The following is a 26,736-nucleotide window of genomic DNA, read 5'->3' on the forward strand; positions in this document are numbered from 1 at the left end:
GGGACCATGATGTAACACGGGGTCCAGTTAATGGAGCTGATGACCAGATTGGGTGGCGGTGCCAGGGGCTTGCGTAATGTGGGATGGCGCTTGTCTGCTTGTGGCCTGGCGGCATGCACAAGGTTGGGCACCCCACATAATAATGTCTGGGTTAGGGTTACATCTGTGAGCCGAGCCTTGGCAACAAAGGCGGTCGAGAATTCGAGGCAGAATGCCCATTCCATTTCCTCCATCTCCAACCCGACCACCTGCAACCGTCAGCCATCATAGATTGTGGCCTTTTGGCCATATTTTCTCCTTCACTTGTTTAGCCCCGCTCATCTACGCTTAGCCGAAAACATGGACGATTTGGAATCTCTCGAGCTGCTTTCGCTCGTGTCGAAAGTCACGTCGGAATTGCAGAACCACTTGGGGATCAACGACAAGACGCTGGCCGAGTTCGTCATCGCTCAGCGCTTAGAATGCGCGTCCTTTGCCGATTTTAGAGCCAAGCTAGCTGCGTACGGGGCCGAATTCTCGCCCAGCTTGGTGGAGAGCATTGATCGCCTTGTCCAGACTATGCACCCCAAGTTCAAAGGGAAACAAAATGGCGCGCAGCACGATGGCGGCGACGAGAAGCCGAAGCGGCCAGTGGAGGAACAGACCAAGGTCTTTAAGGGTCTTTCCATCCCCGACAAGGCCGTGGAGGCCATTGATGACACGTTGGCAATGTTGGAAAGCTTGGAGCCAAAGCGGGCCGACAATGACCGTCCACGAAAACGCAGTCGCACCCCGGACGGCTACCGAGACGAGTCGAGGCGGAAACGGAAAGACCGATATCGCTCAAGATCTAGGTCGAGGTCGAGGTCGCCGTCCCCCCGGCGTGGCCGACGGAAGAACGGCCGCTACGACGAAGACGACGATTTCCGCCGCCCGCCACCTCAGGAGCTGGACGACACACCACAGCTGTACAAGATCTACGATGGTCATGTCACAGGGATCAAAGATTTTGGCGCCTTTGTGAACCTACATGGCGTCAGGGGCAAGGTCGATGGATTGGTCCATGTTTCGGCATTCGGGCAACGGGTCGACCATCCGTCGGATGTTGTTTCGAAGGGGCAGGATGTCAAGGTCAAAGTCATCAAGATCGAGGGCAACAGGATAGGGCTGTCGATGAAAGACGTGGATCAGCAGACGGGCATGGACCTCGCGCCGCAGATGAGGTTAGGTTCTGGCGCGAACATGGAGGCTCTCGGCGGCCGTGGCAAGGTTCCAGGCGACACGGCGAATGCGCTAAACGGCTCCTTCCAAGCCTCCGCAGTGGCACGGAGCCAGAAGAAGCGAATGACCTCTCCAGAACGATGGGAAATCCGCCAGATGATCGCTGCCGGGATTGTCAAGGCCTCGGATTACCCCGACCTCGAAGACGAATACAATGCCACACTTAGGGGTGAAGGGCAGATGGAACTGGAAGAGGAATTCGATATTGAAATTCGGGACGAGGAACCCCCGTTTTTGGCGGGGCAAACCAAGCAGTCGCTAGAGCTGTCGCCCATCCGAGTCGTCAAGGCACCTGACGGCTCACTCAACCGCGCGGCCATGGCTGGGACCAACTTGGCGAAGGAAAGAAAGGAGCTGCGGCAGCAGGAGGCTGAGGCACAGCAGGAGAAACCGAAGGTCGATTTGTCGTCGCAGTGGCAGGATCCTATGGCGAACCCTGAAACACGACAGTTTGCTAGCGACCTGCGGAAGCGGGCCCAGGCGACACAATCAGCCCCAGAGGGATTTTCCGAGTGGAAGAAGGCCATAGCAAAGGATCAGCCCCTCGGCAGGCGAACCAACATGAGCATCAAGGAGCAGCGGGAGTCGCTGCCCGTTTTTGCTTTTAGAGACCAGCTCATCCAAGCTGTCAAAGAAAACCAGATTCTGATCGTGGTGGGCGAGACTGGTTCAGGAAAGACCACGCAGCTTACGCAATATCTCGCGGAAGCTGGCTTCTCAAACAACGGCATGATCGGATGCACGCAACCTCGCCGAGTCGCGGCTGTATCGGTAGCCAAGCGCGTGGCCGAGGAAGTTGGATGCCAGCTCGGCCAGGAAGTCGGCTACACCATCAGATTCGAAGACGTCACCAGTCCGGCAACGAAGATCAAATATATGACGGACGGAATGTAGGCGTCCTTGCTTCTCCGCTGCTGGTGTCGAATTACTGACCTAAACATAGGTTGCAACGTGAGATCCTAATGGATCCTGACCTAAAGAGATATTCCGTTATCATGTTGGATGAGGCCCATGAGCGGACAATTGCGACTGACGTCCTTTTCGCGTTGTTGAAGAAGACCGTAAAGAAACGAGACGACCTCAAGATCATCGTTACAAGCGCAACTCTGGATGCGGACAAGTTCAGCGAGTACTTCAACTCGTGCCCCATTTTTACTATTCCCGGACGAACTTTCCCCGTTGAGATTCTCTATTCACGGGAACCGTACGTCTACACTCCTTAAGCCTTCAGAGTCTGGCAAGTAGCTGACCTGTGTAGGGAATCGGATTACCTCGATGCGGCGCTCACCACGGTGATGCAAATTCACCTGACCGAACCCCCGGGTGACATACTGGTCTTCTTAACAGGTCAAGAAGAAATCGACACGGCTTGCGAGATTCTGTACGAAAGGATGAAGGCTCTAGGCCCGGGTGTTCCCGAGCTCATTGTCCTACCAGTTTACTCTGCGCTTCCCAGCGAGATGCAGAGCAAGATCTTTGAGCCAGCGCCGCCCGGCAGCCGCAAGGTCGTCATTGCCACCAATATCGCCGAGACCTCAATCACCATCGACTACATTTACTACGTGGTCGACCCCGGTTTCGTGAAGCAGAATGCATACGATCCAAAGCTGGGAATGGACTCCCTGGTGGTGACCCCTATTTCCCAGGCGCAGGCGAATCAGCGAGCGGGTCGTGCGGGCCGTACAGGCCCAGGCAAGTGCTTCCGTCTGTACACTGAGGCCGCGTTCCAGTCCGAAATGCTCCCCACGACGATCCCCGAGATACAGCGGCAAAATCTGTCCACTACAATCCTGATGTTGAAGGCCATGGGGATCAACGATCTACTCCGCTTCGACTTTATGGATGTAAGTTCCGTCGTTCCTTGAGTACCTTGCGGTTGCTGACGTTGTTTAGCCCCCGCCCGTCAACACGATGCTTACGGCGCTCGAGGAACTGTATACCCTGGGAGCGTTGGATGACGAAGGGCTGTTGACCCGTCGGGGTAGGAAGATGGCGGATTTCCCCATGGAACCATCCCTTTCCAAAGTCCTTATCGCCTCGGTCGACAAGGGCTGCTCTGACGAGATGGTGACCATCGTTTCGATGCTCAGCCAAACCACAGTATTCTACCGACCAAAGGAAAAGCAGAACCAAGCAGACCAGAAGAAGGCCAAGTTCCACGACCCATCAGGCGATCACCTCACGCTCCTCAACGTTTACAACTCGTGGAAGAACAACGGCTATGCCAACGCATGGTGCTTCGAAAATTTCATCCAGGCCCGCACGATGCGCAGGGCCAAGGACGTACGCGAGCAGATCGTCAAGATTATGGAGCGCCACCGGCACCCCATCATCAGCTGCGGCCGCGACACTGACAAGATCCGGCAGTCGCTCTGCGCCGGCTTCTTCCGCAACACCGCCCGCAAGGATCCGCAGGAGGGCTACAAGACGCTGATCGAGGGCACACCGGTGTATCTGCACCCCAGCTCGGCGCTATTTGGCAAGCAGGCCGAGTGGGTCGTGTATCATACCTTGGTGCTCACGACGCGCGAGTACATGCATTTCACGACCAGCATCGAGCCCAAGTGGCTGGTGGAGGCGGCGCCGACCTTCTTCAAGGTTGCGCCGACAGACCGCCTGAGCAAGAGGAAGCAGGCCGAGAGGATCCAGCCGCTGTATAACAGATTCCAGGGCGAGGACGACTGGCGGTTGAGTGCGCAGCGGAGGGGCGGGCGGACGGGTGGTGGTGGTGGAACGTGGGGGTAGTAGCGTTGTTGTTTGGCCCGGGTTGCTGTTGCTTGCTCGGTTTAGGATGGTTCGCTCAGCGAGCTTGTGTATGACGCAGGCGAGTGGCTTGTCGGACCGGAAGATAGGATTTGTGATACCCTTACACCTTACAACCTGTTTATTCCGGCGTCAGATACATGGGCTTGTTTTTTGGTGGCATGATTGCCTGTCCGCTCAGTGGTCTGATAGGGGGCCGATTTTGTTGTAAACTCAACCACCGCATGGTCCCTTGCAAATCCCTGGAACTACGTGGCATTGGACGGAGCAATGCGGGGGTTGGGGGCTGCCTCGTACTTCATACCACGCACGCTCCTGCGCCTGGTAGCAGTCGGGCAACCAACAGCAGAAAACCAACCAACCGAAAACACCTATCGCCAATATTCGGTCACACCACCTTGAACCAACGACGCCCAACCATCGCTCGACGGGTAACCTTCGGCTTCCCTTCACATCTTTCCTCTTATCAGACTGAAAGGCCATATCCCAGAAGCCAGTCACCATGTCCACCTCCGACACCACCGCAACCACCACCACCACCCGGAATCCTACTCCAGACCTCCCAACCCTCACCATTCCCCCGACCGACCCATCCATCCACACCCACACCGTCATCTTCCTCCACGGCCGCGGTGACAACACGCGCTCCTTCACCCGCGCGCTGCACAACTGGCGGCACTCGCGAACGGGGCAAACCCTCTTCGACACCTTCCCGACCTTTCGCTGGGTGTTCCCGCAGGCGCCGCTGCGGCCCGTCGCCAGCACGGCCGACCACTTCCACCAGAAGGTCATGCACCAGTGGTTCGACGTGTGGACGGCGCGGGATTTTTCGCTGCGCGAGGACGTGCAGGTCGAGGGGCTGAGGGAGATGGTGCCCGTCGTCAGGACGATGCTCGCGCGCGAGGCGGGGAAATTGGGCGGGCGGTGGGATCGCGTCGTGTTGGCATGGATTAGCATGGGAGCTGCGACGGGGGTACATACGCTGTTTAATTTGGATGTGTCTCCAGGAGAAAATGGGGGCGGGTTGGCGGCATTTATGGGGTTTTGTGGGCGTTGTCCGTTTATGGGCCGGTCGCTTGCCGAGATGAGGGCGGTGCTGGCGCTCGGGGAGGGCGTGCCGCCTGCGGGGGAGAACGGTGTGGTCCGGCGCACGCCGGTCATGTTGCAGCATAATGTGGATGATCCGTTGGTGCTGATTGAGAGGGGCCGCGGTTTGAGGGATACGCTGACGGGGTTTGGGGCGCAGGTTGAGTGGAGGGAGTATGCCACCGGCGGGCACTGGTTTCAGGAGCCGGAGGGGATTGATGATGCGGTGGAGTTCCTGACCAGGGTCGTTCTGGGAAAGGGTGGGAGTGAAGTTGCGGATGCTGAGGGATCAGGAGAAGATGGGCAGGGCCAGGCGGCGGCAGAACCTGAGACTGTGGGTTTGTCTTGAGCGGTTTTGTTGAACGCAAAGGAAGGGCACTCGTTGTAGAGAGTAGAATCAGGATAAAGGGCATTGGGGTGTAATGGCCAGTTTGACAGAGCCATTACTCTTAGGACTTAGCGTAGGTCGACGCCTTGGAGTGCATCTTTACATAGGCGGGATTAGCAAGCATAGCATGCTAAGATGCTTGGTTGAATCGAATTGTTGGTATTTTGTCTTGGTTGACTACTCTGCTCTCGCCGCGGATCAAGCCAGCTCAGCCTCAATGATGCTCTCCACCGACTGCACCGGGCGCCAGATCTTGACCACCCTCATGCCCGCGCTCGCAATGAGCTCGCGCCACTGCTCCTCGGACCGCTCGGCCGCCGCCAGGCACGCCATCATGGTGATGTCGGACACCGTCACGCGCGACAGCGGCTTCTCGCTGCTGACCAGGCTCTCGTGGATCAGCAGGCGTGAGTAGCCCTTCTCCATGGCGGGCGCCAGCGCCCGCAGGATCTGCCGCGCCGTCTCGTCGGGCCAGTCGTGCAGCACGTTGTGCATGAAGTAGATGCGCGCACCCCGGGCGCTGTCCGGTTGCGGCGTGAAGAAGTCGTGCGGCTGCACCGCGATGGCCCCGTCCGCCTCGAGGTCTTCGGGCACGCCCTTAAGGATGTCCGGGAGGTCCTGCAGCACGAGACTGCCGACGGGCAGATCTGGGTGCCGCGCGAGGAACTTTTTCAGGTCGTGACCCTTGCCGCCGCCGACGTCGACGACGACGACCGGGGAGGAGCCGCTGCGCTCCCTGGCAGCTGCGACGGCGGTCTCGGTCGGGTAGATGTCGACCCAGGGCGTCAGGTTGTACTTGGAGTGGCACTCCATGGCGTCGTTGAAGTCGGACGTCAGCAGCGGGTTCGTGCCGACGTACTGGAACATGTTGGCGCCCTCGCCGCGCCAGAACTGGAAGTTGCAATCATTCACGTTGGTCGGGTTCTTGAACCCCGTCTTCTTGAGGTAGACCGGCAGCGTGCGGAACATGGGGTTGTTGAGCTCGTGGTAGAAGCCTCCGTACATGCCCGCGAACGAGGCGTCCTCGGCGAGGGCCTTGGCCCAGGGGGTGCGCTCGTACGTGTCTTGGGCAACCTCGGTGACGAGGTGCTGGCCGGCAATGGCGCGCATCATGCGTCCTGGACATGGGTGTAAGTGAGCAGTTCAACAAACGCCGCAGGTACCAGGGAGAGAAGAACGTACTGATGAGCAGCACGTCGGCTCCTGTGAGCTCGGCAAGCCTGGTGCAAGTGATGGCTTTACCACCGGCCTCCGCCCACTTTTTGAAGACGCCGGCGTCGATGAGCGTCTTGATGGAGGCATTGATGGCGCCGCTCACCCCTGCCAACCATGTCAGCGAGGTTACTACCCAAGCCAATCCGGTCTCGGGAGGCTTGAGTTAACAGTCCCTGCCGTGGGCTTACAGTTGTGGTCCCACGCAATGTCCCATGGGGACTGAATCCTCCTGAGGGCTTCAAACACGGCATCCCGGGCACGAATCCGCTCGGCTTCGTCAGCAAACGAGTTGATGTCTGTGCCTTGGAGGCTAGCAATGAGCTGGTCAGCCGATGTCATAATGAACCGATGCGTGTCGATGATGCTTTTTCCTGAATATCAGGGACGCAATTCCCATTTGAGGGGCTGCTTCCCACTGTTTCTCTGCTGGCTTGCTCGGCATCATATCCGTACCTCTCTACTGTGTATCACAACGGGACCCCGCCACCTAACGCACGAAATGCCTCGGTTTGGACTAGTTCGATCCTGGTCCCCGCCGCTCCTGAACCGGCAGTTCAGGAAATCTCGACGGCTCAACGGCCGCTAGAGAAGAAGCTGCTTGGGCATACCATGTACGACCCGGAATCAAGAATTGACAACTGACACACACACATTACGCGCCGTGATCTGTTGTCTCGTCCCTTACAGAGAGGCTCTGCTCTGGCCTCATCTTCTTCATACCAACCACGTGCTGCGGGATCACAACCCTGGTCAAAACCCCTGCATTCACTGCATGCATGGCTCCGCTTCCCCCCTGTCTGGCGGCATGTTCAAGGGCGAGGGGTTGACTTCGGCAGTTACACAGAAGTGAAATTTCTGACCCTGTCGGGTGGTTGATTCCAATCAGACATGATGATTTGTCATTTTGAGAAGCCTCCTAATAACACAATGTAAGAGTAACAATGCTGCAGTCAGACTGCGATAGCGCCTTTGTGGCGCTTTTGTCCATTGAAGGCCTCGGAGGAGAGCGACACCTCCATTGTCTTGCGAATCCCCATTTCCTCCACATGGCCGGTCGTCTTGGCAGTGGTAACGAGAGGGATGGCATCGAAGCTGGGCCGCAGATGCAAGCTCTCCCCCTCGGCGTCCGACTCAAGCTTGTGCCCCTTGACACTATCCCAATTCCGAGTTCCGCCGTTGCTATTCCCGAACTGATTTGCCGATAATTGCGCGCTGTCGCCGGCTCCGGTTGTGAGGTTGCCTCTCGCCGCACGGTACAGGGGCCCCAACGTCGGGAGCGATGCGCACACCATGAGAATGCACCCTTCGGCTACACCGAGAATGTCGAGGTATGGCACAGGATCTTGAAGGACCTGGTTAGTCTCGTGCGGTGCAACTCCCTTTCCGAGGTAGGTAGGAGGACAACACTTACATGTTGGGTCAAAGGCCAAAATCTCAAAAATCTGTCCGAAAATGGCGAGCTTGTAGATGGAGACGACACAGGCCAGCACACTGAGTCCCAGCGCCGTTGCAACCGCAATCCGCGTCTTGAGGGGCATGTTGAGGCGCATGATGAACGGTATGGGATACAACGCGAAAAAGACGTCGAGGAAGGCCGAGTACGCCGAGGTGAAATAGCCCAGGTTCGCCATGACACTGACAGGGGCACAAGTTCCGCCGGGTATGCTCCTATCCCACCCATACTCTACCGGATCGCACTGCTTGAACCACCATACTGAGGTGGCCAGAATGCAGGCCTGCGAAGAGAGTCCGAGGAACCAGAATGCGATGACGGTCTTGATGCCGGGGCTGAGGATGCGCTGCAAGATTGAGATCATGGCGAACTTGGGCAGCGAGAACTGCCAGATCAGCACGGAACTGATGATGACGTTGTATCGGAGCGCCGGCACAATGTTTTCGGGCGGGAGCGTCGCCATGCGCCGCCCCAGTCCGTAGTGCGAGCCGAGCGTAACGAGGATGCAGGTCGCGAGGAAGACGGCAAGGCAGGCCAGCGTGATGTAGTCGTCCGGACCTAGTCCCTGTCCCCTAACCCGGGCGTAATATGCTCGACAGAAGATTCGGAGTCCAACAACCACTGGATCCCAGATTCTGTGTCAGCTCAACACCAGCATGATGGGGCGGTCTCCCGAAACAAGAAATTGGCCGCTGCAGACACACATACCTGCTGTGACGGCGAACATAGCCCAGCATGCCCGGTCAGCCAGGACGCCGTAGTCCTCCTCTTCCCACAAACCCATCGCGTTTGCCCGTCAATTTGGGGGCCACCGGTGCTGCGGCTGTTGTCGAGATGGGCGGTGGTGTTGATACGCAGAAGACATCGGACGGAAGAACAGGGAACAAGCTGGTTTCCCGAAACATGTCGATGTCGGGAATTTTGAAGGGAAAAGGGCAGAACAGTGATCCACTCTGCTTCTTGTCCACGGTCAGGGATGTTGAGCCGTTAACTAACTGCTAGTTCCCGGCCGGGCGTCGCGGTTCCATGACCGTCGCCGAACGCTTGGTTCGGCTTTCTTCCGGCTTTCTCTTGGCATATCCACACCGAGCCACAACATGCGCTGATCCCTCGACAGTGGCGAGGACTCGGAAGAGAATGGGAGTTGAAAATCGCAATAAGCTGGAATCTCAACAATCGTGCCATGCGGCCACATGGTCTTTGTCTCCGGTTTGGGCTGGATATGGTATGTTATGGTGTCCTTCAATCGGGTTCCGAAGTACGCTTGCGTTGTTGTGGCGGATAACTCGCACCATGTGTGATTGTTCTGTTCGGCACACATGTGGCATGATAGAGGATCGCTTGTCAAAGTCGGCTCTTTTTCTTTCTTTTCGTTTTGGAAATGGCGAAAGCCCTTGTGTAGCCTCACTCCGATCGTCAGTCAGATGTAACCCTAAACTGCTGGGAAGAAAATGCAGATGGAGAGTGCTGCCCTGGCAGGCATCCCAAGATCAAGATCTTAGGAAGGAACACGGCCTGGAAATCGAACTTTGGGCCTTCGGAAGCCGGTCTAGCCTGCCCGTCGTAATCAACAGTCATGCATCGACCTCAGAAGCCATCCCATATGCCAACTACTCCACAGAGCCCTTTTCAGTCGCCGTTTGTGCCCACAACTTTATGGGAAAATGCGACACGACGCAGCCTTATGAGGGCGATGCTGTCCACTGGCGCACACATTGTGAGATCTTACAAGCATCCATCCAAGCCCTCATCGTCCGATCATTCAACTCTGCTTCATTTACCATTCACGTTGCTTGCTGACGTTCCCGACGAAAGAGATGTCATGTTATAAACATGACCATTGCCATGTAAGTGCCAAAAAGAGAAAAGGGGAGTCTGCAAATGCAGAGAACCTGAATTCAGGAACTCAGGTGAGTGCTCCACCTTGGCGTTGGACCAAGGGCCGAGGGAGGTTGAGCCTAATCTTGAATGGAGTGTTGAAATCGCGAATTGCTCCAGATCAGCTAGGCCCGTCCCATTTGCTTACCACTATACAATGGGGAATGTTCTTGTCTTCAGTATTCTGTGCAGCAAGGTGCCCAGCTATATAAGCCCTCGAACCTTCCAACCCCGCTAACCATGACGTCCAAAATGTGTCTTTGTGGCTCGAACTGTCAGGTATCGCTCTTGCCATAATCGCAACTCGCTGTTCGCACGCCTACGACGGACAGGACGTTGACCTAGTGTTCTGAACGCAACAGCTCCTGATTCAATTGACATTGTGCTCCGATGCCCATCAACCCAACCGGAACACTAAAGGTACTTAGACGGTTGGCACTTGATAGGTTTACGATCATCTGGCAGCTCATGATACATGTCTACGTTCTATCACCGTACTATGCCACAGATCGGCAATAACCTTGCCTCGGGGTTCCGACGATAATCCATCACTGTCAGTGAATTTTATCACCCAGTAGGCACCATACTTCTGGCTGCCGTCCTCCTCGACCTGACACCAATGCCATCCCACATGCCCCGAACTATCTTACACCTAAAAGCTCATGGAAAATCAGCCACTTGCTTCTTCAGCCTCTGCACCTCGTGGCTTATTCCTTGCACTTGACCCTCCGACAGGTTTCTCAGTCGCAAAACCTTCCCTCGTTCCTCTCCTGTAGGCGAATTCTTCTCGCCTGAGGGCAGCAATGCAATCTAACCCGCGTCCATGCCATACAAACCACATTGCGCTATGGTTATTCGGCTTGGGTGACGGGTTGTTGGTGAGCTCGTTCGGCGACAACGGACGCGCAGATAGAATCGCGCCGAGAGCCAGACGAGGGTCGGGCTTGTGGTCGTCTGAGGCTCGTTTAATGTCGTCCAAGGCTTTCTGTCCGGCTCGAGAATCGCTGAGTACAGCATTTGTCGGCCTTGGCGTGACCGACCACGTCGTGCTTATGTCCCGGTATGCGGCTCAGGACTAGCCACCCACCGCGCTCGTGTAGCTCGCGGGAGAGCTTCTTGATGAAGTACCGGTTGGGTTCCATGACTATGTCATCAAGGAGACGCTTGCATCCCGACTTGCGCGTCAGATACTCCAGGCTCTGCTCACTATTAGTGAAGATGTGAACCACTGTCGTGATCTCCGGCTGCAGTCTCAGTCGTAGCGTGGCCATGTTGAGGGCTTCCGCGATGGTCATCAGCTCCACCCAGTTTTTGCTCAGCATGTCGTCGATGAACCAAGCTTGCTCCACCCACCGGTCATCTTCCGAGTTCTTTAAACGAGAGAGTAAGCGCCAGGGTTCCCCTTGTAGCTGAAGCCGGTCTCTCCCTTTGAACCGGCCACGAAGAAGTTCAGCCGCACCACGCCGGGCTCTTCCACCTCTTAACCAGCCAGCTCCATGGCCCGATGCGCGTACTCAGCTTCTTGGCGCTTTGTCCCATTTTTGATCGTTGCAACTAGCTCTTCAGGTCCGTCGGGGTCGGATGAGAAAGACGGCGACTGAGGATCTCATATTTTGACGCATTCGACTTCGGTCGGTTCCTCCTCGTCCTTTCCATGGACGCGCCGTCTCTTCGGCCGCACCTCGGCAGGGAGGCCAGCCACGAGGTCGACCTGCATCCGCTTGTTGGGGATATTTGAGCAGGGCCGTCAACGAGACCAGACCAATCGATTAGTTGTCAGCAAGACTATACCATTTCTTCTTGTCATCCATATGCCCAATGCGCCTCGTATTAGTTGAGCCCAATACTAGGTAGCAACTGGGGTCCCAGCGGAGCAGGGAACGCGGCCCAAGGTCTCGTCGCTGATCAAGGGAGAATCAGCGATGCCGTCCGGGGACATGACGGCACAGCCCGCAGGTCCTGGAATAAGCAGGGTGAAAGGGTAGAATGGGCGATCGCGATGCTCCTCGTCGCTGGATCTGTTCAGCCGGCGCTCATGAGTTGGCGGGATTCCGCCGCGCTTCCCACGAGGAGCAGGCCATCAGCCAGGACGGAAGACTTTCAGCGCCCAAGGGCGTGAAATTCGCCGCGCTGGTCGAGCTGCTCTCAGACACTATGCGTACATTGCTGCTGCTCAAACATCAATTAGCAAGGACTGCTACAATCAATAGTGAAATCAAACAAACTTACCACGGAATAAATCATTGGCTAGGCGGGACGATATGTGCGAAGTCAAACGGCTGTGCAACAAGACGCCCGCCTCTTCTTTTTGCGACGGCGCCAGGTGCTTGTCTTATGCTCGAATCTTCGTCGAAGCCCACAGAGTCAAATGATGCGCCGCCTCAACCAAAGCAAGCCCCCCCAGGCAGCAGGTTGCTCCCGCGATCTAAGATCAGGAACGGTCGGAACCCTTCTAACCTCAACATGGCCTGCGCTTGGGAATCAATGAGTCGGCAGCATAAGGTGCCGGGTCCCAATTGGAACCTTGACGCTGCGATTTTCAAGACCCGGGGCCGCCCAAAAATCGTGGATATTTCGTGTCCATAGGGAGCTATGTAGCGAACAAAATAGAATAAGAAGAGAAGACCATTTACACATCTTGTCTCATCAATAAGAAGCAAGCTCGCGAAGAATTAGCTGCTCTTGTTTCGGTCGAAGGGATACTAGAAGCGAAAATCGGCTGCCTTGGACGACTTCAACGGTAGGAACTCGAAAAAACATTAATGGACCAAGAACAGCCAGGCAAAAGCCGGCAAGCTTTGAAAACCTTGGTTCGCAAAACCAGACCCGTGCCCGGGAAGGCAGTCACACAATGAGGGCCAGCCCCAATTGGACGCACATCAGAGAGACATCAGATGGAATAACACACAGGGAGCTCGAGAACACATCCGCAACATTTACTGCACGTCCAAATCTCCGACATCGAAAAAAAAGATATACAGAAGCACCGCCGACTGCTACATGTTTGGTCGCGAGACACAGCAAGACCAAGTTGCCATGATGCCACACTGGCCAAGGAACCCCAAGTAATCTGGACACTTCTACACGCGCATTCTAGACACACAGTCGCTGGAAGGTGGGCGACGAGAAGGTCCAATTCGTTCTTCCGTTGTAGCAGAAGACACCTGAGCAAAATATTTTACATTTTACAGATCTGCTTCAAGTAAGAGAGTGCCGCCTCCTACTTCTCGATCCCATTAGGTTTCCTGGAAATCAATCGTCAGACGTACATGCCGGAACTTTCCCTGATCCAACAGGGGTTCGATCTTCCAAGTTTACATAACCCTGGGTTTCCAACTGCAGGAGCTGCTTGAGTGCAGCTCTCTGGATGAAGCGCATTGCTGGATCATAGTGGCCACACTCATAAGTTGCTTCGTGGAATCTGTCCGGGGTAAATGTGGGTCAGGAGATTGGAGAGGGACGCCGTTACTGGGGCAACGGGCCGCCCCCTGACTCAAAGAGTATGTACCTAGGTAGGTACCCATGCCAATATCCAGTGAGGTCTCCTGCCCATACCTACAACTTTGAAGTAAAAACACTGAAGGATTTTCGGCATTAGGCTTGACTGCTTGGTGGCCTCCATCCTGTGTACCGGCCGGATCTACGGCGAGAATGGCACTTACAAGCTTGGCACCGTCACTCGCTACAAAGACAGGGCAGTTATGGATGTCACCCAGAAATAAGGTAAAGAGAGTGTGCCAGATATCAGTTGAAAGAGAGACAGCTACGGCATATAAGGTAAAGAAGGAGAATGAGGTAACAGAAGGTCAAAGGTCAGAAAGTGGCACCACGTTCCAGGGCAGGTTGAGATATATCCATGGCCAGACTGCCCATGACTGCTCGCTGACGAGGAGATCTCCACCTCTATCTCCGTCTCATCAAAAACCACTTCTGGTGTGTAGCCGGCATAGCCTAATCAGATGGCCGGGACGTTGACCCAGAAGCGCGTGTCGTCAGTCCTGTACCTGGAGTTGGAGTTGATCTGGCTCTCGATCCACTGCACGGCACTCTTGTAGTTGTTGATGTCCGCCGTGTTGGGGTTTGCCAGCCCCGATGCTCCGTTGCGATGCCCGGCAAACCACTTGTCGTAGCCATAATACTGCTGGCAATCCCACCGCGAGGCAACATCGGCATAGATGTCAGAGCTAGACAACGGCTGTTAGATCTGGGGCAGCTTCTCAGGGCTCCAACGTATTAGAATGCAATTACACTTACTTGAGTCTCGCGCCATTGTTCCATTGGCTTTCGCTCTGGCCCTTGAAGCCAGCGCGCGATGCGCATACGCGGATCATGCCCCAGTTTTGCTTGAAGACGCCAAAGTTTGCGGCGTCGCCCGTTTTGCGATCACCTAATGGTCACCTTGATCAGGAACTCCGGAAGCTTGATTGCGATTGAGCACAAGATGTTCGCTAAGGCAACAGCTTCGATGGGATAGCAGCGTCGAGGAGGGCCGACGAAGAGGCTCTTACCATAAGGGTAACTCGTCGACATTCTCTCGTCCTCCAGCATGGCAATGGCAAGATCAAGGGTGTTTCCGCCGGCGTTCAGGATGGCCTGCTTCCGGCTTCCAAGACCCGAGACCGTGTACCAGCCACGATCCTGCCGCGCCGTGAGAGCCACGCTGGCGGGCTCAGACACAGGGACGGCCACAGCCGCTGCGGCAAAGGAGAGAGTAACGAAATTGAAGAGCTGCATGGCAAAGGCTGGTAAATGTGTTGAGGCTGGCGTTGTATTTTTGGTGCTGAACAAAAATCAAAATGCAGGGAAATGTGCTTCTACTTATACACGAGAGAGGTCGACATCCACTGTACCTATCCAAACTTGAAGCTCCCTGTGACCTGAGCTCCTCTCACAAGCCATTCTTCTCAAAATAATACCCTGGTTCCTGGCGAGGGAGGAAAGATGTAACCATCATGGCAGGCAGAGAGACGCCGCACAGGTCATCTCATCGACATCTGATGAGCGGACATTGGTGTCATTGAGGATACTTGCCTGATACAGGACCTCGGAGCACAAAGAACCGTAAGTAGGAGACATGTTCTGGAAAAATTCTGTGGGGTACGTCTGGGGTAGCGTGAAGAAGATGGATGCACTGGCAGCGTGATCTTGGGGTCCGAGCCGCAGTCTAACCGGACCCAGGGGCGGAATAGCTTCTTCCGAACACCACGCCGGTAGATACAGTGGAGCTCTCCACACCCAGACACTTGGTACGGCCCATTTGTCGTATCGATCTCAAACGCTTCGGGCCGTTCGAGGTAGAGAAATTGGCGGATGTTCATTTTCCAGTCCTGGGTCGTCGACCACAACCAGGAACACGGAGTTGCGAAGCAAGAAGATAGGACACGGTCAAATCTGTTCGACCACGAGTTCCCCAAAACAGACCGGGGGAGCGTTTTCCGGCACTCTTGGTTCGCAAACACCTCGTTATCGGGACTGGAGAAGGTTGCACGCAATATCTGGTGTTGTCATGGCCTACCGTAGTATCTCGACTCGGAGCTCCTCAGCAAGACACAATATCCCCAGCTGCGCCGACCTATTCAATGTCCTGTCACAAGTCGCTTCGATGACCACGAAGACCCCAGCCCCAACCTGAAGGCAGCTAGTCAAAGCCAGCAGAATGCAAATCCGGACACAATCCTCCGGTCTCGTTTCCTAAGCTCCAGCCAAGGTGCAGTGCCTCATGTTGACAATTCGCATATTGCGCTTGCTAGCATGCACAAGATCCCCCAATGCTTCTCTGGAGGGCAGTTCTATGGCGCCTATCTGTTTTAGTACCGATGCGATTCACCAGCGGCACTGCCATCCCCACATTCACGCCGTACAAATTAGCCCTCTATCCGTCCTCCCTTGAAGTTCATGTGCTCTTTAAACCCATTGCTGAGTTCAGAAGGAATACACGAGTCCAGAAATGGCCGTGGCAGACTTGTGTCGGGAAAGGTTACCTTGAAAGCTGTGACTTAAGTGGCAGACGACGTCGAGTAAGGTACTTAAGAAATGGGGCTATGAATGACGGCATTGACGACTAATGACATGTGATTCATGATTATGCTTTGGGTGATTAGGTGCCCTGGTTGACGAACTGCTCCATGGGAATTCTTAAAGTACTGTGTGCTCCCATCATGGCTAAGGGAACTTGGAAAGGCGATAAGAAATTTCACAGGTGTAGTGGACACCTACGATGTTTGCACTGCTTGCAGACTTTTGTTCGTTCTCTGACTTCCTTGTCTCTTTGTTCCTTTAGCTTTCACTTCGTTTTATCTAGTCATATACTGGGCTAGAACGAACCACTTACCTCCTTAGGGTTGATCATCAACTCATTCAGCTCCCTTATTCGGTGGTTTCGGGTTTATCTGTCTTCTACGCCCCTTGGGTCGATCGGTTTAAGAGGCTAAGTCTATGAGAGACGAAGAAACAAGCCGCTGTAAACACCCCCACTGGGGGACAGTTCACTGCACTCAGGGACAAGTCGACTCGGCACAGGAACAATTGCATCCTGGGGTCGGTTTACAGCATCACGATGGCAAGGTAAGATATTTGAGAAACTGAAGACCTTGGCAATAGCTATCTCCGTGGGTAACGGTTGGGAGTTGCATCCTGCGAGTCGTCCCGTTGAAATGGTCCCGTTGAAATGGTGAGACCTATGTTGATTGATGCCTTAAGTTCACCTTGCTGATCTCCCCCAAAAAAGTGTTCACGTGTGGGATGGGCGCTTTCACATATTTCAAATATGCTACTCAACGGCCTGGGCTCTTCGCGCCTCTGTCGTCACGGCCTAGATCTCGCATGAGGACTGTGATACTTTCAGGGATATCTCAGGGATATCTCGTATTTGTTTGTCAACTTCTGTCTGATATCCACTGGCTCAACATTCACCGGTTTGCCCTCCTCCACGCAGTTCTCGGTCGCCCATCGCTGCATTGGTTCAGCCATTCTTCGTTGGGCGCACCCTTCTTGATTTTTTCGACTTCGGAATTATCCCGGACATGCCTTGCTAGATACTCATTGTTCTTAGCAATTGACGGGACTCGTTCATTTCCGTCTCCTTACCTCGAAGGCATGGAGAGCGGCAAGTCGCTGGGCCTTACTTGCCGTTCGAGTAAGATGCGTAAGTGTCTTTTCCTTTCCTTCTACCGCGTTTGTCCTAGAAGCCTCGGGATTCATCAGGGCCCAATCGCTTGTGGTGAAATGAGGACATGGGACAACTCGACTTGTTGCTATTCAGGGATTTGCCCTTTTGCGACAGCGATTCTTATGCTGACCTGTGCTCTTTGATACTCTAGTCACTCTCGACACGATACTGAAAGGACCCAACGAAGCGGCCCTGCACCAGCCGCGAGGACATCGCAATCACCAATCGGATTCGAGATGACGGCGGGCGCCCGGAAAAGCATCTCGGTGCCATGAAGAATACCCCAGGGATAGAGACGGGGTGGGATTCTTCCTCGACAGTTGGCGTCCACAGAACCAGAAGCCGCTTCTCTCAGCGAACAAAGACGAGGAGCTTAAGGGCAGAGTGATTGCCAAGATTCTCCGTTTGAAGGACAAGGGGGTGGTCTGGTATGCTCAGCAAGTCTCGGATCTGCAAGCGGCCGAGGGCGACACCGTTCGCTTCCTCTTCTTCGTCGACGGGTCGATGCAGATGTGGGACAGCAGCCGCCAGAGTCCGTATGGCGTCTACTCGGTGGCATACGAGGACCACAAGGACGATAGATGGGTGTAGCAAGCTTGGGACCTTGAGCAGATGTTTCACAAGACTGGCCAGAACTGATCGCCATTGCTGAGGCACTCAACATGATCGTTGTGCGTTCAGACTCCTCAAGACCATGGCGCCTCTACGGGGGCTAGTCGCTAGAACTGAGCCACGAACTCCACGAGCTTGACGGGCGGCTCACACTGATCCACATCCCCGACCACAAGGGCGACGTCGTCGGACGTAAGATTGCAGACGCTGCTGCGTATAACGCAAGTGGCAAAGCCGCCGCCGTAGCAGCTGCCCTGAAGGAGGCAGAGCCCTCAAAAGCCCCTTTCCGGCCCAAGGACATCAACAAAGATTGCTCCAAGGAGTTGACGCATCACGCCGGAATTTGGTCCGTCCCGTATCGTCGCGGTGCCGACCCCGTCTTCGAGTTCATGCGGCCTTTGACAATGGAGCAGAGGAAGAATATGAAACAGCCTAAGCGACTGATGATACTGCAGGCTGAAAACCGCTTTGGTCTTCGCAAGAAGAAGGAGATGAAGAGACTCAAGGAAGAGGTGGGGAGATGGGTGTGGGAAGTTCAAGAACGGTACTCGTCGGGGCCTCGAACTCGCCGGCTCAACAAAGCGTCAAGCGGCTTAGAAACATACCTTGAATCATAGGCCACGAAACTGTCAGGGATGGATCATGAGGTCGTTCAGACAAGCGGTTTGGTTTTTGGAAGACCTAATGCCCCATCGATAGCTTAATCGAAGCAATAAGTCCTCTCACTTGGGTAGACATGTATGAGTTGCCAAATACGATTGTCGCTGGTGCGAGAAGGAATTTGGGGGTCTGATGGTATGACACGAAGAACTTGTAAAGTTCAAAGACGTGGAATCCAAGTTCGGAATCGGAACATGGGTGCGTTCTTTCTTCAAGTTCCAGGTTGTCTTCATGACCCGGCGGGCTGAGAGATGCAGGGTTCATAAAGCTGGGCACAGTAAACTCAGAGCGAAAGTTGTGCCCATGGTGTTAGGGGCAGTATGTGGCGGGAGCGGCGTACCGGCGTGAAGAATTTACACAATTCAACCTCGCGAGACGTTAGCTGCGCTTGCTCCTTGGTTCGAGTCCAGGGTGGAGCACTTCTCTGGGACCTGAAGACGTAACAACTGAGGTCGTACTCCTGGAGATTCTCTACCTTCTCTCTTTTCGCTTCTTTCCATTTCGATCAGCATTTCTGTTCTCGGCCAGCCTCGTCGAATCATCCATCTCCATGTCCCAGGCATAGCAACGAGTCAGACTATGCATGACATGGCGACTCTTGGGGTAGACTGGGTGTTGCTATCTAGGTATGTCCAGTGATTGGTGTCGTGGCTTCTTGGAAGCTGGAATGGCTTCAAGTTGCAGTGGAATCCGCCGCCTGACAGCTATAATACCGTCTCCAGTGAGTTTTGCCAGCAGCTCTGTTGACATCGTGATACAAGCCTGATTACCTGCAACACCCGGCGAAAGACAAGGAGACACCAAGCGGGATGGACGAACTGAGCTAGAATTAGTTTGAGAAGTAGGTACCCTCACTCCCACTCTCAACTCGAGTTGCTCACCCGCGTACCGCAGCCAACATTAAACAAGACTTGTAATAGGAAGTGTACTAATGAGTACTGTGCAACCTGCAAAGTACGGTACAAAGCTGTTGCTGTGAGGTGGTTGGCACAACAAAAAAAATTAGCCCACAAGGACTCTGGGCCGTATCCGATATATCGAAACATTCATCGTTCTTGCCCGGTAGCCGACTGGCCGACAGAAGAAGAACTCAGAACCACCCCATTGATCCCACATGGGACCAGGAAATGGGGGAGAGAATCGCCGTCAACTGATGACATCCCCACAGGAGGTGGCGGTTCGTACCTGTAATGGCGGGATCGGCTTATGCTATGCCTCAAAGATCTTGTCGTTGTCACCCGATTCGAAGATCGTTCTGCGGTATGGGTTTGAGTGGCAATCGGAGGAGGGACCGTAGTTCCACGCCGTTGACTTGATTAAGTCTGTTCCGGCCCGTACGCCATACGGTGAAAACACCCTCCCTCGGACGCACGCGCAGTTCCCACAACAGAATGTATCTAGATGTCGCGTTCCTCGACATCCCGAAACGTGCAATGGGCACTCTGCTTCCCAGAATGGAATATGAACAAAGCCCCAATTGCCGTGGTCTCCACAAGATCGCAATAAAGGCGCGCAGCTTTCCATGTGTTGGCGATCAGCACAGTAATGTCGTTGTCCGCTAGAAAGCGCAATGAGGCGGGGTCGACATGAAGCTCACTTTTCAGTCTCGAGAGAGAATGACGGTGGATGCGCCATGCCGCACAAGCTCCTGGACATCGCTGACAAGGATACCGGTCTCGAGCTTTGTTCTCGTTTCGGACCAGTCCCAGAATCTCCCGCCGCCCAGGTACAACTTGAAGCGGGGGCCGACACCTATGTCGGGAATCTCGAGTCTGCCGGCCGCGATGGTCTTGATTTTTGGAGATTTACGCCAAGGAGAAGGGGAGAAGGCTGGGCAGCTTGAACGGGATGTGCAACTGGGTGGTCGGCGCTGGATGATCCAGGCCCAATCGCTCGATGTTGAGGTTCTCAAGTAGTGGCAGGCCCAGATCCATGACTACGGTTGCACGGCTGAAGCGGGAAAATGCGGAAAAGGGCGTCTTACGGATACCCTTCTTCCGGCTGAAGGGAGGAATGAGGCAATATCATCCTCGCCGCAAATCTGCCTTTTTCAGGTAAGCTGCTGTGGGGTATGTGGCTGGGCTGCAGTCTTTGTGGCTTAGCATGCGCTCCCTTCTCAGGTATGAGAGCAGAACATCAACCACGAAAAGGGCCGCCTTTGGCTAGTCGGGCTAGCCCTCAAGCCTTGGGGACGTCCTGGAATTATGACATCAGGATTTGAAGTGACGGCGGCTGTAAGGCGCTGCGATTTTCGACGACGGAGGAACGTCGTAGAATGCTCCGCGGCTCTGATATTCAGCGGCGCCAAATGCATCGGCAACAAGCAGGCGACGCCGGCAATGGAACGGGGAGCTTTGCGATCCATCGCCGGCTATGGGAGGCATCCGGCAATGCTGTTCCTTCGTGACTTCATCGTCCCAGAGTAGTCGGTGAGGTAGGTTCTCACGTGAAGCGTTCACTGCCCTTGCCAGTGAAAATGGCTAGCGGTATGACGTTGAAATACCTTGTGAAACTTGGAATGCAATGCGACTGCGCCCTGCAACCCCACCGATTCCAGGCCAAAACCGAGCCCAAAGCGTTTGGGGTGCCTGAAACGCCACCGACCAGCCTGCTGGTTCGTATCGTGAGAACCTAAGTTTGGACGTCGAAGGTCAGCGACTCAGCAAAGGGCCTGACCGGGATCCCGAGGAGCAGCAATGGTGTTTGGCTGTGGCGCAAATTCTCGTTCGGACGGCGGGATGGTTGCACCCGTGGACGGGTTTCAGATGCGAAAGTGACACGAATGGACTTAACTCAAAACGAAAACCTAAACCGGCCGGCAGAGCAGCCATGTGTGTGCGGCGGGTGGAAGCCACCGCCTGCACCTGCCAGGTCGAAATGCACGCATCAGCATCTTTACGCAAAATGAAGAGTTGGCCAACCAGAGGCCGCTGATATTCGGGAAGCCGATCTGGGTTGTGGCGATCCCATGGTGGGGTTCGGGGGACATCGGAGGGGCCGCCGGGCCGGCTCAGGTCGCTAAGAATAAAGTGACAAACTGTAACACCCCTCATTGGGCTGCAGCCGTTTCGCCCGGGGGCGGGTCGCATTCGAGCACACCCAATTCGGGCGCTATGCGTAACGTTATTGGTGAGGAAGGAGGTTGAAGGAAACTTCCATGCCGGGAGTTATGGCCGTCCCAAGTCCAGAGCTGGGATCACCGAAGTCAAGACATGGAAAGCAGAAACAAAGGCCTCAATGTCTGGGGACTGAGCCCCACGGCCCCGCCACTTATCACTGCGGAGCCCCTCCGACTCGTGGCCGATAAATTTCCCTCGGTCCCTGCGTCAAAGTGGAATGTAAATCTTCCGCAGTCCAGTTCCCTAAGTCATCACGATCATACAGTAATAATAGAGCGACACTTTGCAGCAGCGCCGACCTCATTCTTTTTCCGCCTACCTACCCTAGATACCCAGGAGCCGCATCAGTAACACCGCAACCATGGTACCGTTCCCGGGCGCTGGCCCTCGGTTCAGCCCCACATGCTTACATTGTTTGGGCACAGGCGACAACCGAAGCCGCTGTTTCCCGGTCTGAGATCGTAAGCAGCAATACTGCGATACGGATCGTAGAGATCACGAGCACTGACCTGCCATGCTTTTCAGGTGAACAAGTACACAGAGCTCGACCAGCATGGTATCGTCATCGCAGAATACATCTGGATCGATTCCGAAGGCAACACTCGCTCCAAAACTCGGGTATGTCCACCGCATGCCATCGATTAGCCCAGGATGAAGAACGCGGATAGCTGATTTGGCTACAGACACTGGAACCCCGCGATGACGGCAAGCAGTGGGACGTCGAAACATTGCCCATCTGGAACTTCGACGGCAGCTCCACAGGCCAGGCTCCGGGTGACAACTCCGACGTCTACCTCCGCCCGTGCGCCGTCTACCCCGATCCCTTCCGGAAGGGCAACAACATCCTGTCCGTCATCGCGATAGCTAGGCATGGCCGGAGCTTTTTTGGAGGACTGTGCTAACACGCTTGTCAGTGTTCTGACAGAGTGCTGGAACCACGACGGGACCCCCAACAAGTACAACTACCGCCATGAGTGTGCCAAGCTCATGCAAGCCCATGCCGAGACTGAGCCGTGGTTCGGCCTCGAGCAAGAATACACCCTTCTGGACCTGAACGACAGGCCATACGGCTGGCCTCAAAATGTACGTGCTTCGCCCGCCCTGCGGGCTCTGCTCCGTTGGCACAGGCGACGACTGACTCGGCTTGTACAGGGTTTCCCCGCTCCCCAGGGCCCGTATTACTGCGGTGTCGGCGCCGGCCGGGTTGTACAACGCGATATAGTCGAGAGCCACCTCCGCGCCTGCATATACGCCGGGGTCAAGATCTCGGGTACCAACGCGGAGGTCAGCAAGTCACAGTGGGAGTTCCAGGTCGGCCCTTGCGAGGGGATCAGCAGTAAGTTATACTCGTGCACCTGAAGTCTTTTAAAAGACCCGCGCTGACGTATAAACAGTGGGCGACGAGCTTTGGATCGCTCGCTACATCCTCGCCCGCGTTGCCGAGGACTTCGGTGTCAAGGTCTCGCTGCACCCCAAGCTCATTCCCGGCGACTGGAACGGCGCCGGCATGCACAGCAACTTCTCGACCAAGGAGATGCGCCAGGAGGGCGGCATGAAGGCCATCGAGGCTGCCATCAAGAAGCTGGAGGCCCGCCACCAGGAGCACATCGCCGTCTATGGCGAGGACAACGAGAAGCGTCTCACTGGTCGCCACGAGACTGGTGCCATTGACCAGTTCACCTAGTATGTTGACACTCGTGTGTTGCCACAACACAGACAGTAGCTGACCGAATCGCAGTGGCGTTGCCAATCGCGGCGCATCCATCCGCATTCCTCGCGAAGTCGCCGCCAAGGGCTACGGCTACTTCGAGGACCGCAGGCCTGCCAGCAACGCCGACCCCTACCGCGTCACCGGTATCCTGATGGAGACGTAAGTGCAACCGAAGCTTTGTTGATAACGGACGCTGAGCTGACCATCCGCTAGCATCTTCGGCGCCGTCTAAGCTGTTGGGAGTCTCGTTTGGTTTTTTCACATTGGGGACGCAGTATGTCTTCATCGGACATCGCGATGTGTTGGGTCGAGGTACTGAGCTTCTCTTCACACATTGATTACACTTCCTAAACTTCCCCCTCCGTTGGATCATGGCTCTGGGTTCGTCAAATAGGGCTCAAAACTTTTAGAGGCGCTACTGCTTGCTTCGCCAGCTTCTCACCATGGCTTTTGCATGTCTCGGACGGTCGAGAGCATTCGGGTTAGGAACATGCGGTTTATAGATCATTCCCGTAGGGCGATAGGGTCATTTGGCTAGGGGCATTGGCATGATTACACCAATAGACAGAAGCGGCAATAGCTACTAGTATTAACGTTGCGTTTGGCCATCGTTTCAGTGGAGTTCTTTCCATGTCAATCTTTAGCGAACGCACAGGACGTTGGGCAAATACACACGCAACCTTGAACCTGCAAATGAGAACTTTTGTTGATATGTGGGGCTTTCACGATTCACGGATAGAATGGAAAGAGCACTTGCTTTTACCTTCAATCGATCCATTTTCTTTTTCTTCTTTTCTGGTGTCGTCTTTTCTTTCGTCCCTTCCCGTTTTCTTTCCTTTTCTTCCTTCTTTCCTGTGCGAGGTACCGCGTTTCCCGCACAAGCCATATGCACAGAAGGGCCGAATGGCTTCACGGATTGGTGGCGCCAATATTGAACACGCTGACATGACCAACTTAAAAGCTCTCAGGCAACTTGGCTGTAACATTGGCCAGAAGTGCGTCTGCGTCGTCAATAACATCCTCATATTGGACCTTATACGCCAACTCGCGGGTGGCGATCTCCATAGGATGGATCTCGTCTTTGAGGGTAAGCCGGCTCGTCATTGGGCAAGGCGAGCTTGGTATGGTGAATTGTTGTTGGGAGCGCCTCGGGCGCGCCTCTGATCATGCCCCTTTGAGCTGGGACGTGCTGTGCGGCAACGATTGCTTGAGCCAGACCATTGGGTCTCCTTGGCCAAGGAGAGGCTGGGGAGGGTAATGCAGGCGACCTGGTCAGTTCCCAAACCGGCGCTTCAGAGATCGATGAAGCGCGTGTTTAAGACCCGATCCCAACCTGTCAGGTTCTCTGATGTTCCCTCAGGACAGCGCGACGCTTGGGGCTGAATGAGACGTGCATTAAGGGAAATTCGACGCGAGTATATGGCTCTCTGAGCGTGCATTGTCCATCCGCGGTTTTTGTCCCCACCGTCCGTACTCCTTTCAAGACCCTTTGCGAGCTCAGATTGTTGCCGGGTAGCCGTTCTCAATCCTCAATACCAACATGGTCCGTCCCCCACAAGAAGCAGCAGTACGTTGCACTGTGCCCCAGCGGCGTCCTCAACAACGAGGAACGAATGTATTGATGTCATTGCCCTCCTTTCCGGTCCACATCCATAGAGACTCAAGCTCATACCACCTACTTAGATACCACTGGGGCTTGCTGATCGGCCCCAAAAACGAGACCCCACAAGTCCCCGGCGTCCGCTACCACGTGAGGAACACTCCCTTCACAGGCTAAGCCTACGAAGAGGCCATGCTCACCAACGTAAAGAGCACAAACAACCTGCTCTCGCGCATCGCCAAGATCGAGGAAGAGGCCCGTCTCGTCGCCATTTTGCGCAGCACGCCCGTCGAGCAGAACGACCGCGATCGGCACTGCCGCACGTTGCTGGCCGACGCCCTGCGGCGGATCCAAGAAGACGGCAAGGTGGTGGGCATCGCGCAGCTGGATTAGGGCGTGATCGAGCCACGTGCCCGCGAGTACGTGGCTAGCAAGAAGGACAGCGGACGGTACGAGAGCGGGGTGGATATGAGCCTGCCCAAGCCGACTTTGGGTATGTTGGAGGACAGGGAGGCTGTCCCGTAGTTACCAGCAGACGTAGGTATGGCAGTTCTAGGCCAGGTATGCTCCTGGATTTCCTCGTTTCATTCGCTTCCCTTTCTTATCTTTGAGCTGAGAGAAAACCGATTCGCCATCTTGTCTTGGACTCAGCCCTGCGACTGTCCCGACGCAATTCTCATTCTACTGCCTGTGGAGCACGTGTGTCAATTGACTCTGATGCAGAATGGATACGCTTTCGACTGTACCCGCGTGTTGGCATACCCGTCAAATCTCTCCCCACCACTTTCGACGCGTGATCTCCATGGCCAATTCCTCGAGGTGCGGGTCAAGGAACTCGGCGGCCGCTTGCTGCCACCAGGGTCACATTTGGGCCCAGGACCAGGCCGAGGTGTACTCCCAGTAGTGAGGATACCATCCTGCAAACTCCCAGTCAATGATGCCGGTAGCGCGGTTGCCGCAGACGAGAATATTAAACGGGTTAACATCGCCATGGGTGAAAACGGGGGCTAGCCATAGCCTGTGCTGCTACGCAACCATGTCCTCAATTTCCTTCCAATTTTGGTCGTCATTGCGCTCAGCATGTTCTTCGAGCCGGAGATCGCCACGAAGCCAGAAGTCAAGATCCTGAATCGTCTGGAATGGCCCGGATCTCGGCCATGATCGGGGAATGCGAGAGTCATGCAGGGAGCTGCTTACACAGCGTGATATCCCCCCGCGGAGGCTGGAGGGAGCGCCCTTAGCTCGTCGAACATGGAGCGGAGCTTCTTGATGACGGCCTCGCGGTTTCATCGGAGTAGGAGTCCTAGGTCTCTGCGAGGTCGGCGCCCTGGATCCAATCCATGACGATGACGGCTTGGTTTTTGTGGTTGAAGGCGCAATGCACTGGCGGGGCGGGAGCGAAGTCCCTTCCAAGAAACTTCCAAGTAGATGCCTCAGTCAGGTGGACAAAGGGTCCTGTCTTGACGATCGAGTACTTCGAGATGGGAACACACGGGTATGTACGTTTTGCGAGCGAAGGGCGCGGCCAATTTCAGGGCGACCAGCGACAGGATGTGACAAACAAGGCTATCGTTGATGACCAGATTTTCGGTTCCATCGTGCTGTCTGACTATGTTGTCTTCTTGCTCATCGATGAAAATTTGACTTGTTGGAGATAGTCTGCTGTGATGTCCTCGAAGCCGTCGTTGTTCAGCGCGAGGTGCTCGTTGGTGAAGTTGTATTTGTGTTGAGGGAAGGAACTTGGCTTCCCAGATGATATACGAATGTGACGGCTGGTGCGGGTGGGGGAGCCGCCAGCTGATCGGGGGCACAGAGAGCTGGTG

General features: G+C 55.1%; 12 protein-coding genes across 12 annotated transcripts; 7 read left to right on the top strand and 5 right to left on the bottom strand.

Moving 5' to 3' along the window:
• Window positions 1–1,892: 1,892 nt before the first annotated feature.
• Window positions 1,893–4,121, top strand: N657DRAFT_273978 (P-loop containing nucleoside triphosphate hydrolase protein). The gene is made up of 4 exons (XM_062786566.1): window positions 1,893–2,150; window positions 2,217–2,464; window positions 2,519–3,104; window positions 3,154–4,121. The coding sequence occupies exons 1-4, from the start codon at window positions 1,998–2,000 to the stop codon at window positions 4,003–4,005; spliced, it is 1,839 nt and encodes a 612-aa protein (XP_062649433.1). The 5' UTR covers window positions 1,893–1,997; the 3' UTR covers window positions 4,006–4,121.
• Window positions 4,122–4,525: 404 nt separating this feature from the next.
• N657DRAFT_568688 (alpha/beta-hydrolase) lies at window positions 4,526–5,458 on the top strand (the record flags this gene model as incomplete). The annotated part of the gene is made up of 1 exon (XM_062788606.1): window positions 4,526–5,458. One exon carries the CDS (start codon window positions 4,526–4,528, stop codon window positions 5,456–5,458), a length of 933 nt encoding a protein of 310 aa, XP_062649434.1.
• A 237-nt stretch (window positions 5,459–5,695) lies between these two features.
• Window positions 5,696–7,051, bottom strand: N657DRAFT_654262 (S-adenosyl-L-methionine-dependent methyltransferase; the record flags this gene model as incomplete). The annotated part of the gene is made up of 3 exons (XM_062794492.1): window positions 5,696–6,615; window positions 6,680–6,817; window positions 6,901–7,051. The coding sequence occupies 3 exons, from the start codon at window positions 7,049–7,051 to the stop codon at window positions 5,696–5,698; spliced, it is 1,209 nt and encodes a 402-aa protein (XP_062649435.1).
• Window positions 7,052–7,610: 559 nt separating this feature from the next.
• Window positions 7,611–9,132, bottom strand: N657DRAFT_642403 (uncharacterized protein). Its single transcript, XM_062792337.1, has 3 exons — window positions 8,874–9,132; window positions 8,124–8,786; window positions 7,611–8,054 (listed from the first exon to the last, which is right to left on the bottom strand). Exons 1-3 carry the CDS (start codon window positions 8,947–8,949, stop codon window positions 7,663–7,665), a joined length of 1,131 nt encoding a protein of 376 aa, XP_062649436.1. The 5' UTR covers window positions 8,950–9,132; the 3' UTR covers window positions 7,611–7,662.
• A 592-nt stretch (window positions 9,133–9,724) lies between these two features.
• On the top strand, window positions 9,725–10,003 carry N657DRAFT_642404 (uncharacterized protein). The gene has a single exon (XM_062792338.1). It carries the CDS (start codon window positions 9,742–9,744, stop codon window positions 9,994–9,996), a length of 255 nt encoding a protein of 84 aa, XP_062649437.1. The 5' UTR covers window positions 9,725–9,741; the 3' UTR covers window positions 9,997–10,003.
• Window positions 10,004–11,008: 1,005 nt separating this feature from the next.
• On the bottom strand, window positions 11,009–11,757 carry N657DRAFT_708625 (uncharacterized protein; the record flags this gene model as incomplete). The annotated part of the gene is made up of 2 exons (XM_062797407.1): window positions 11,529–11,757; window positions 11,009–11,413 (listed from the first exon to the last, which is right to left on the bottom strand). The coding sequence occupies exons 1-2, from the start codon at window positions 11,580–11,582 to the stop codon at window positions 11,009–11,011; spliced, it is 459 nt and encodes a 152-aa protein (XP_062649438.1). The 5' UTR covers window positions 11,583–11,757.
• A 2,124-nt stretch (window positions 11,758–13,881) lies between these two features.
• Window positions 13,882–14,899, bottom strand: N657DRAFT_274077 (uncharacterized protein). Its single transcript, XM_062786567.1, has 3 exons — window positions 14,552–14,899; window positions 14,298–14,430; window positions 13,882–14,227 (listed from the first exon to the last, which is right to left on the bottom strand). Exons 1-3 carry the CDS (start codon window positions 14,775–14,777, stop codon window positions 13,999–14,001), a joined length of 588 nt encoding a protein of 195 aa, XP_062649439.1. The 5' UTR covers window positions 14,778–14,899; the 3' UTR covers window positions 13,882–13,998.
• Window positions 14,900–16,599: 1,700 nt separating this feature from the next.
• Window positions 16,600–18,440, top strand: N657DRAFT_631913 (uncharacterized protein; the record flags this gene model as incomplete). The annotated part of the gene is made up of 5 exons (XM_062791102.1): window positions 16,600–16,607; window positions 16,644–16,651; window positions 17,095–17,187; window positions 17,507–17,796; window positions 17,928–18,440. The coding sequence occupies 5 exons, from the start codon at window positions 16,600–16,602 to the stop codon at window positions 18,438–18,440; spliced, it is 912 nt and encodes a 303-aa protein (XP_062649440.1).
• Window positions 18,441–20,415: 1,975 nt separating this feature from the next.
• Window positions 20,416–20,909, top strand: N657DRAFT_631914 (uncharacterized protein; the record flags this gene model as incomplete). Its single annotated transcript, XM_062791103.1, has 3 exons — window positions 20,416–20,537; window positions 20,572–20,603; window positions 20,758–20,909. The coding sequence occupies 3 exons, from the start codon at window positions 20,416–20,418 to the stop codon at window positions 20,907–20,909; spliced, it is 306 nt and encodes a 101-aa protein (XP_062649441.1).
• A 924-nt stretch (window positions 20,910–21,833) lies between these two features.
• Window positions 21,834–24,013, top strand: N657DRAFT_642407 (uncharacterized protein). Its single transcript, XM_062792339.1, has 9 exons — window positions 21,834–21,966; window positions 22,028–22,063; window positions 22,128–22,220; window positions 22,286–22,449; window positions 22,517–22,685; window positions 22,755–22,938; window positions 22,997–23,285; window positions 23,341–23,472; window positions 23,527–24,013. The coding sequence occupies exons 1-9, from the start codon at window positions 21,964–21,966 to the stop codon at window positions 23,543–23,545; spliced, it is 1,089 nt and encodes a 362-aa protein (XP_062649442.1). The 5' UTR covers window positions 21,834–21,963; the 3' UTR covers window positions 23,546–24,013.
• Window positions 24,014–24,646: 633 nt separating this feature from the next.
• Window positions 24,647–25,547, top strand: N657DRAFT_642408 (uncharacterized protein). The gene has a single exon (XM_062792340.1). It carries the CDS (start codon window positions 25,106–25,108, stop codon window positions 25,304–25,306), a length of 201 nt encoding a protein of 66 aa, XP_062649443.1. The 5' UTR covers window positions 24,647–25,105; the 3' UTR covers window positions 25,307–25,547.
• Window positions 25,548–25,681: 134 nt separating this feature from the next.
• Window positions 25,682–26,680, bottom strand: N657DRAFT_708637 (uncharacterized protein). Its single transcript, XM_062797408.1, is given in 2 exon segments — window positions 25,682–25,931; window positions 25,944–26,680. 2 exon segments carry the CDS (start codon window positions 26,201–26,203, stop codon window positions 25,775–25,777), a joined length of 417 nt encoding a protein of 138 aa, XP_062649444.1. The 5' UTR covers window positions 26,204–26,680; the 3' UTR covers window positions 25,682–25,774.
• Window positions 26,681–26,736: the final 56 nt, after the last annotated feature.

Source organism: Parathielavia appendiculata, assembly GCF_033297405.1.
Source record: "Parathielavia appendiculata strain CBS 731.68 unplaced genomic scaffold N657scaffold_3, whole genome shotgun sequence".
In the NCBI taxonomy this organism is placed as follows: Eukaryota; Fungi; Ascomycota; class Sordariomycetes; order Sordariales; family Chaetomiaceae; genus Parathielavia; species Parathielavia appendiculata.

What these genes read in the sequence shown, in the direction of transcription:
- N657DRAFT_273978 (XM_062786566.1), top strand. Translation starts at nt 1,998, where the DNA reads ATGCACGCAACCTCGCCGAGTCGCGGCTGTATCGGTAGCCAAGCGCGT. An exon ending in ATTCTCTATTCACGGGAACC is followed by an intron (nt 2,465 to 2,518) that starts GTACGTCTACAC and finishes TGACCTGTGTAG; the next exon opens with GGAATCGGATTACCTCGATG. An exon ending in TCCGCTTCGACTTTATGGAT is followed by an intron (nt 3,105 to 3,153) that starts GTAAGTTCCGTC and finishes GACGTTGTTTAG; the next exon opens with CCCCCGCCCGTCAACACGAT.
- N657DRAFT_642403 (XM_062792337.1), bottom strand. Translation starts at nt 8,949, where the DNA reads ATGGGTTTGTGGGAAGAGGAGGACTACGGCGTCCTGGCTGACCGGGCA. An exon ending in TATGTTCGCCGTCACAGCAG is followed by an intron (nt 8,787 to 8,873) that starts GTATGTGTGTCT and finishes TCTGGGATCCAG; the next exon opens with TGGTTGTTGGACTCCGAATC. An exon ending in TTTGGCCTTTGACCCAACAT is followed by an intron (nt 8,055 to 8,123) that starts GTAAGTGTTGTC and finishes AGGTCCTTCAAG; the next exon opens with ATCCTGTGCCATACCTCGAC.
- N657DRAFT_642404 (XM_062792338.1), top strand. Translation starts at nt 9,742, where the DNA reads ATGCATCGACCTCAGAAGCCATCCCATATGCCAACTACTCCACAGAGC.
- N657DRAFT_274077 (XM_062786567.1), bottom strand. Translation starts at nt 14,777, where the DNA reads ATGCAGCTCTTCAATTTCGTTACTCTCTCCTTTGCCGCAGCGGCTGTG. An exon ending in GTCGACGAGTTACCCTTATG is followed by an intron (nt 14,431 to 14,551) that starts GTAAGAGCCTCT and finishes GGTGACCATTAG; the next exon opens with GTGATCGCAAAACGGGCGAC. An exon ending in AACAATGGCGCGAGACTCAA is followed by an intron (nt 14,228 to 14,297) that starts GTAAGTGTAATT and finishes GCCGTTGTCTAG; the next exon opens with CTCTGACATCTATGCCGATG.
- N657DRAFT_642407 (XM_062792339.1), top strand. An exon ending in CCCTTGCGAGGGGATCAGCA is followed by an intron (nt 22,939 to 22,996) that starts GTAAGTTATACT and finishes ACGTATAAACAG; the next exon opens with TGGGCGACGAGCTTTGGATC. An exon ending in GCCATTGACCAGTTCACCTA is followed by an intron (nt 23,286 to 23,340) that starts GTATGTTGACAC and finishes ACCGAATCGCAG; the next exon opens with TGGCGTTGCCAATCGCGGCG.
- N657DRAFT_642408 (XM_062792340.1), top strand. Translation starts at nt 25,106, where the DNA reads ATGCTCACCAACGTAAAGAGCACAAACAACCTGCTCTCGCGCATCGCC.
- N657DRAFT_708637 (XM_062797408.1), bottom strand. Translation starts at nt 26,203, where the DNA reads ATGAAACCGCGAGGCCGTCATCAAGAAGCTCCGCTCCATGTTCGACGA.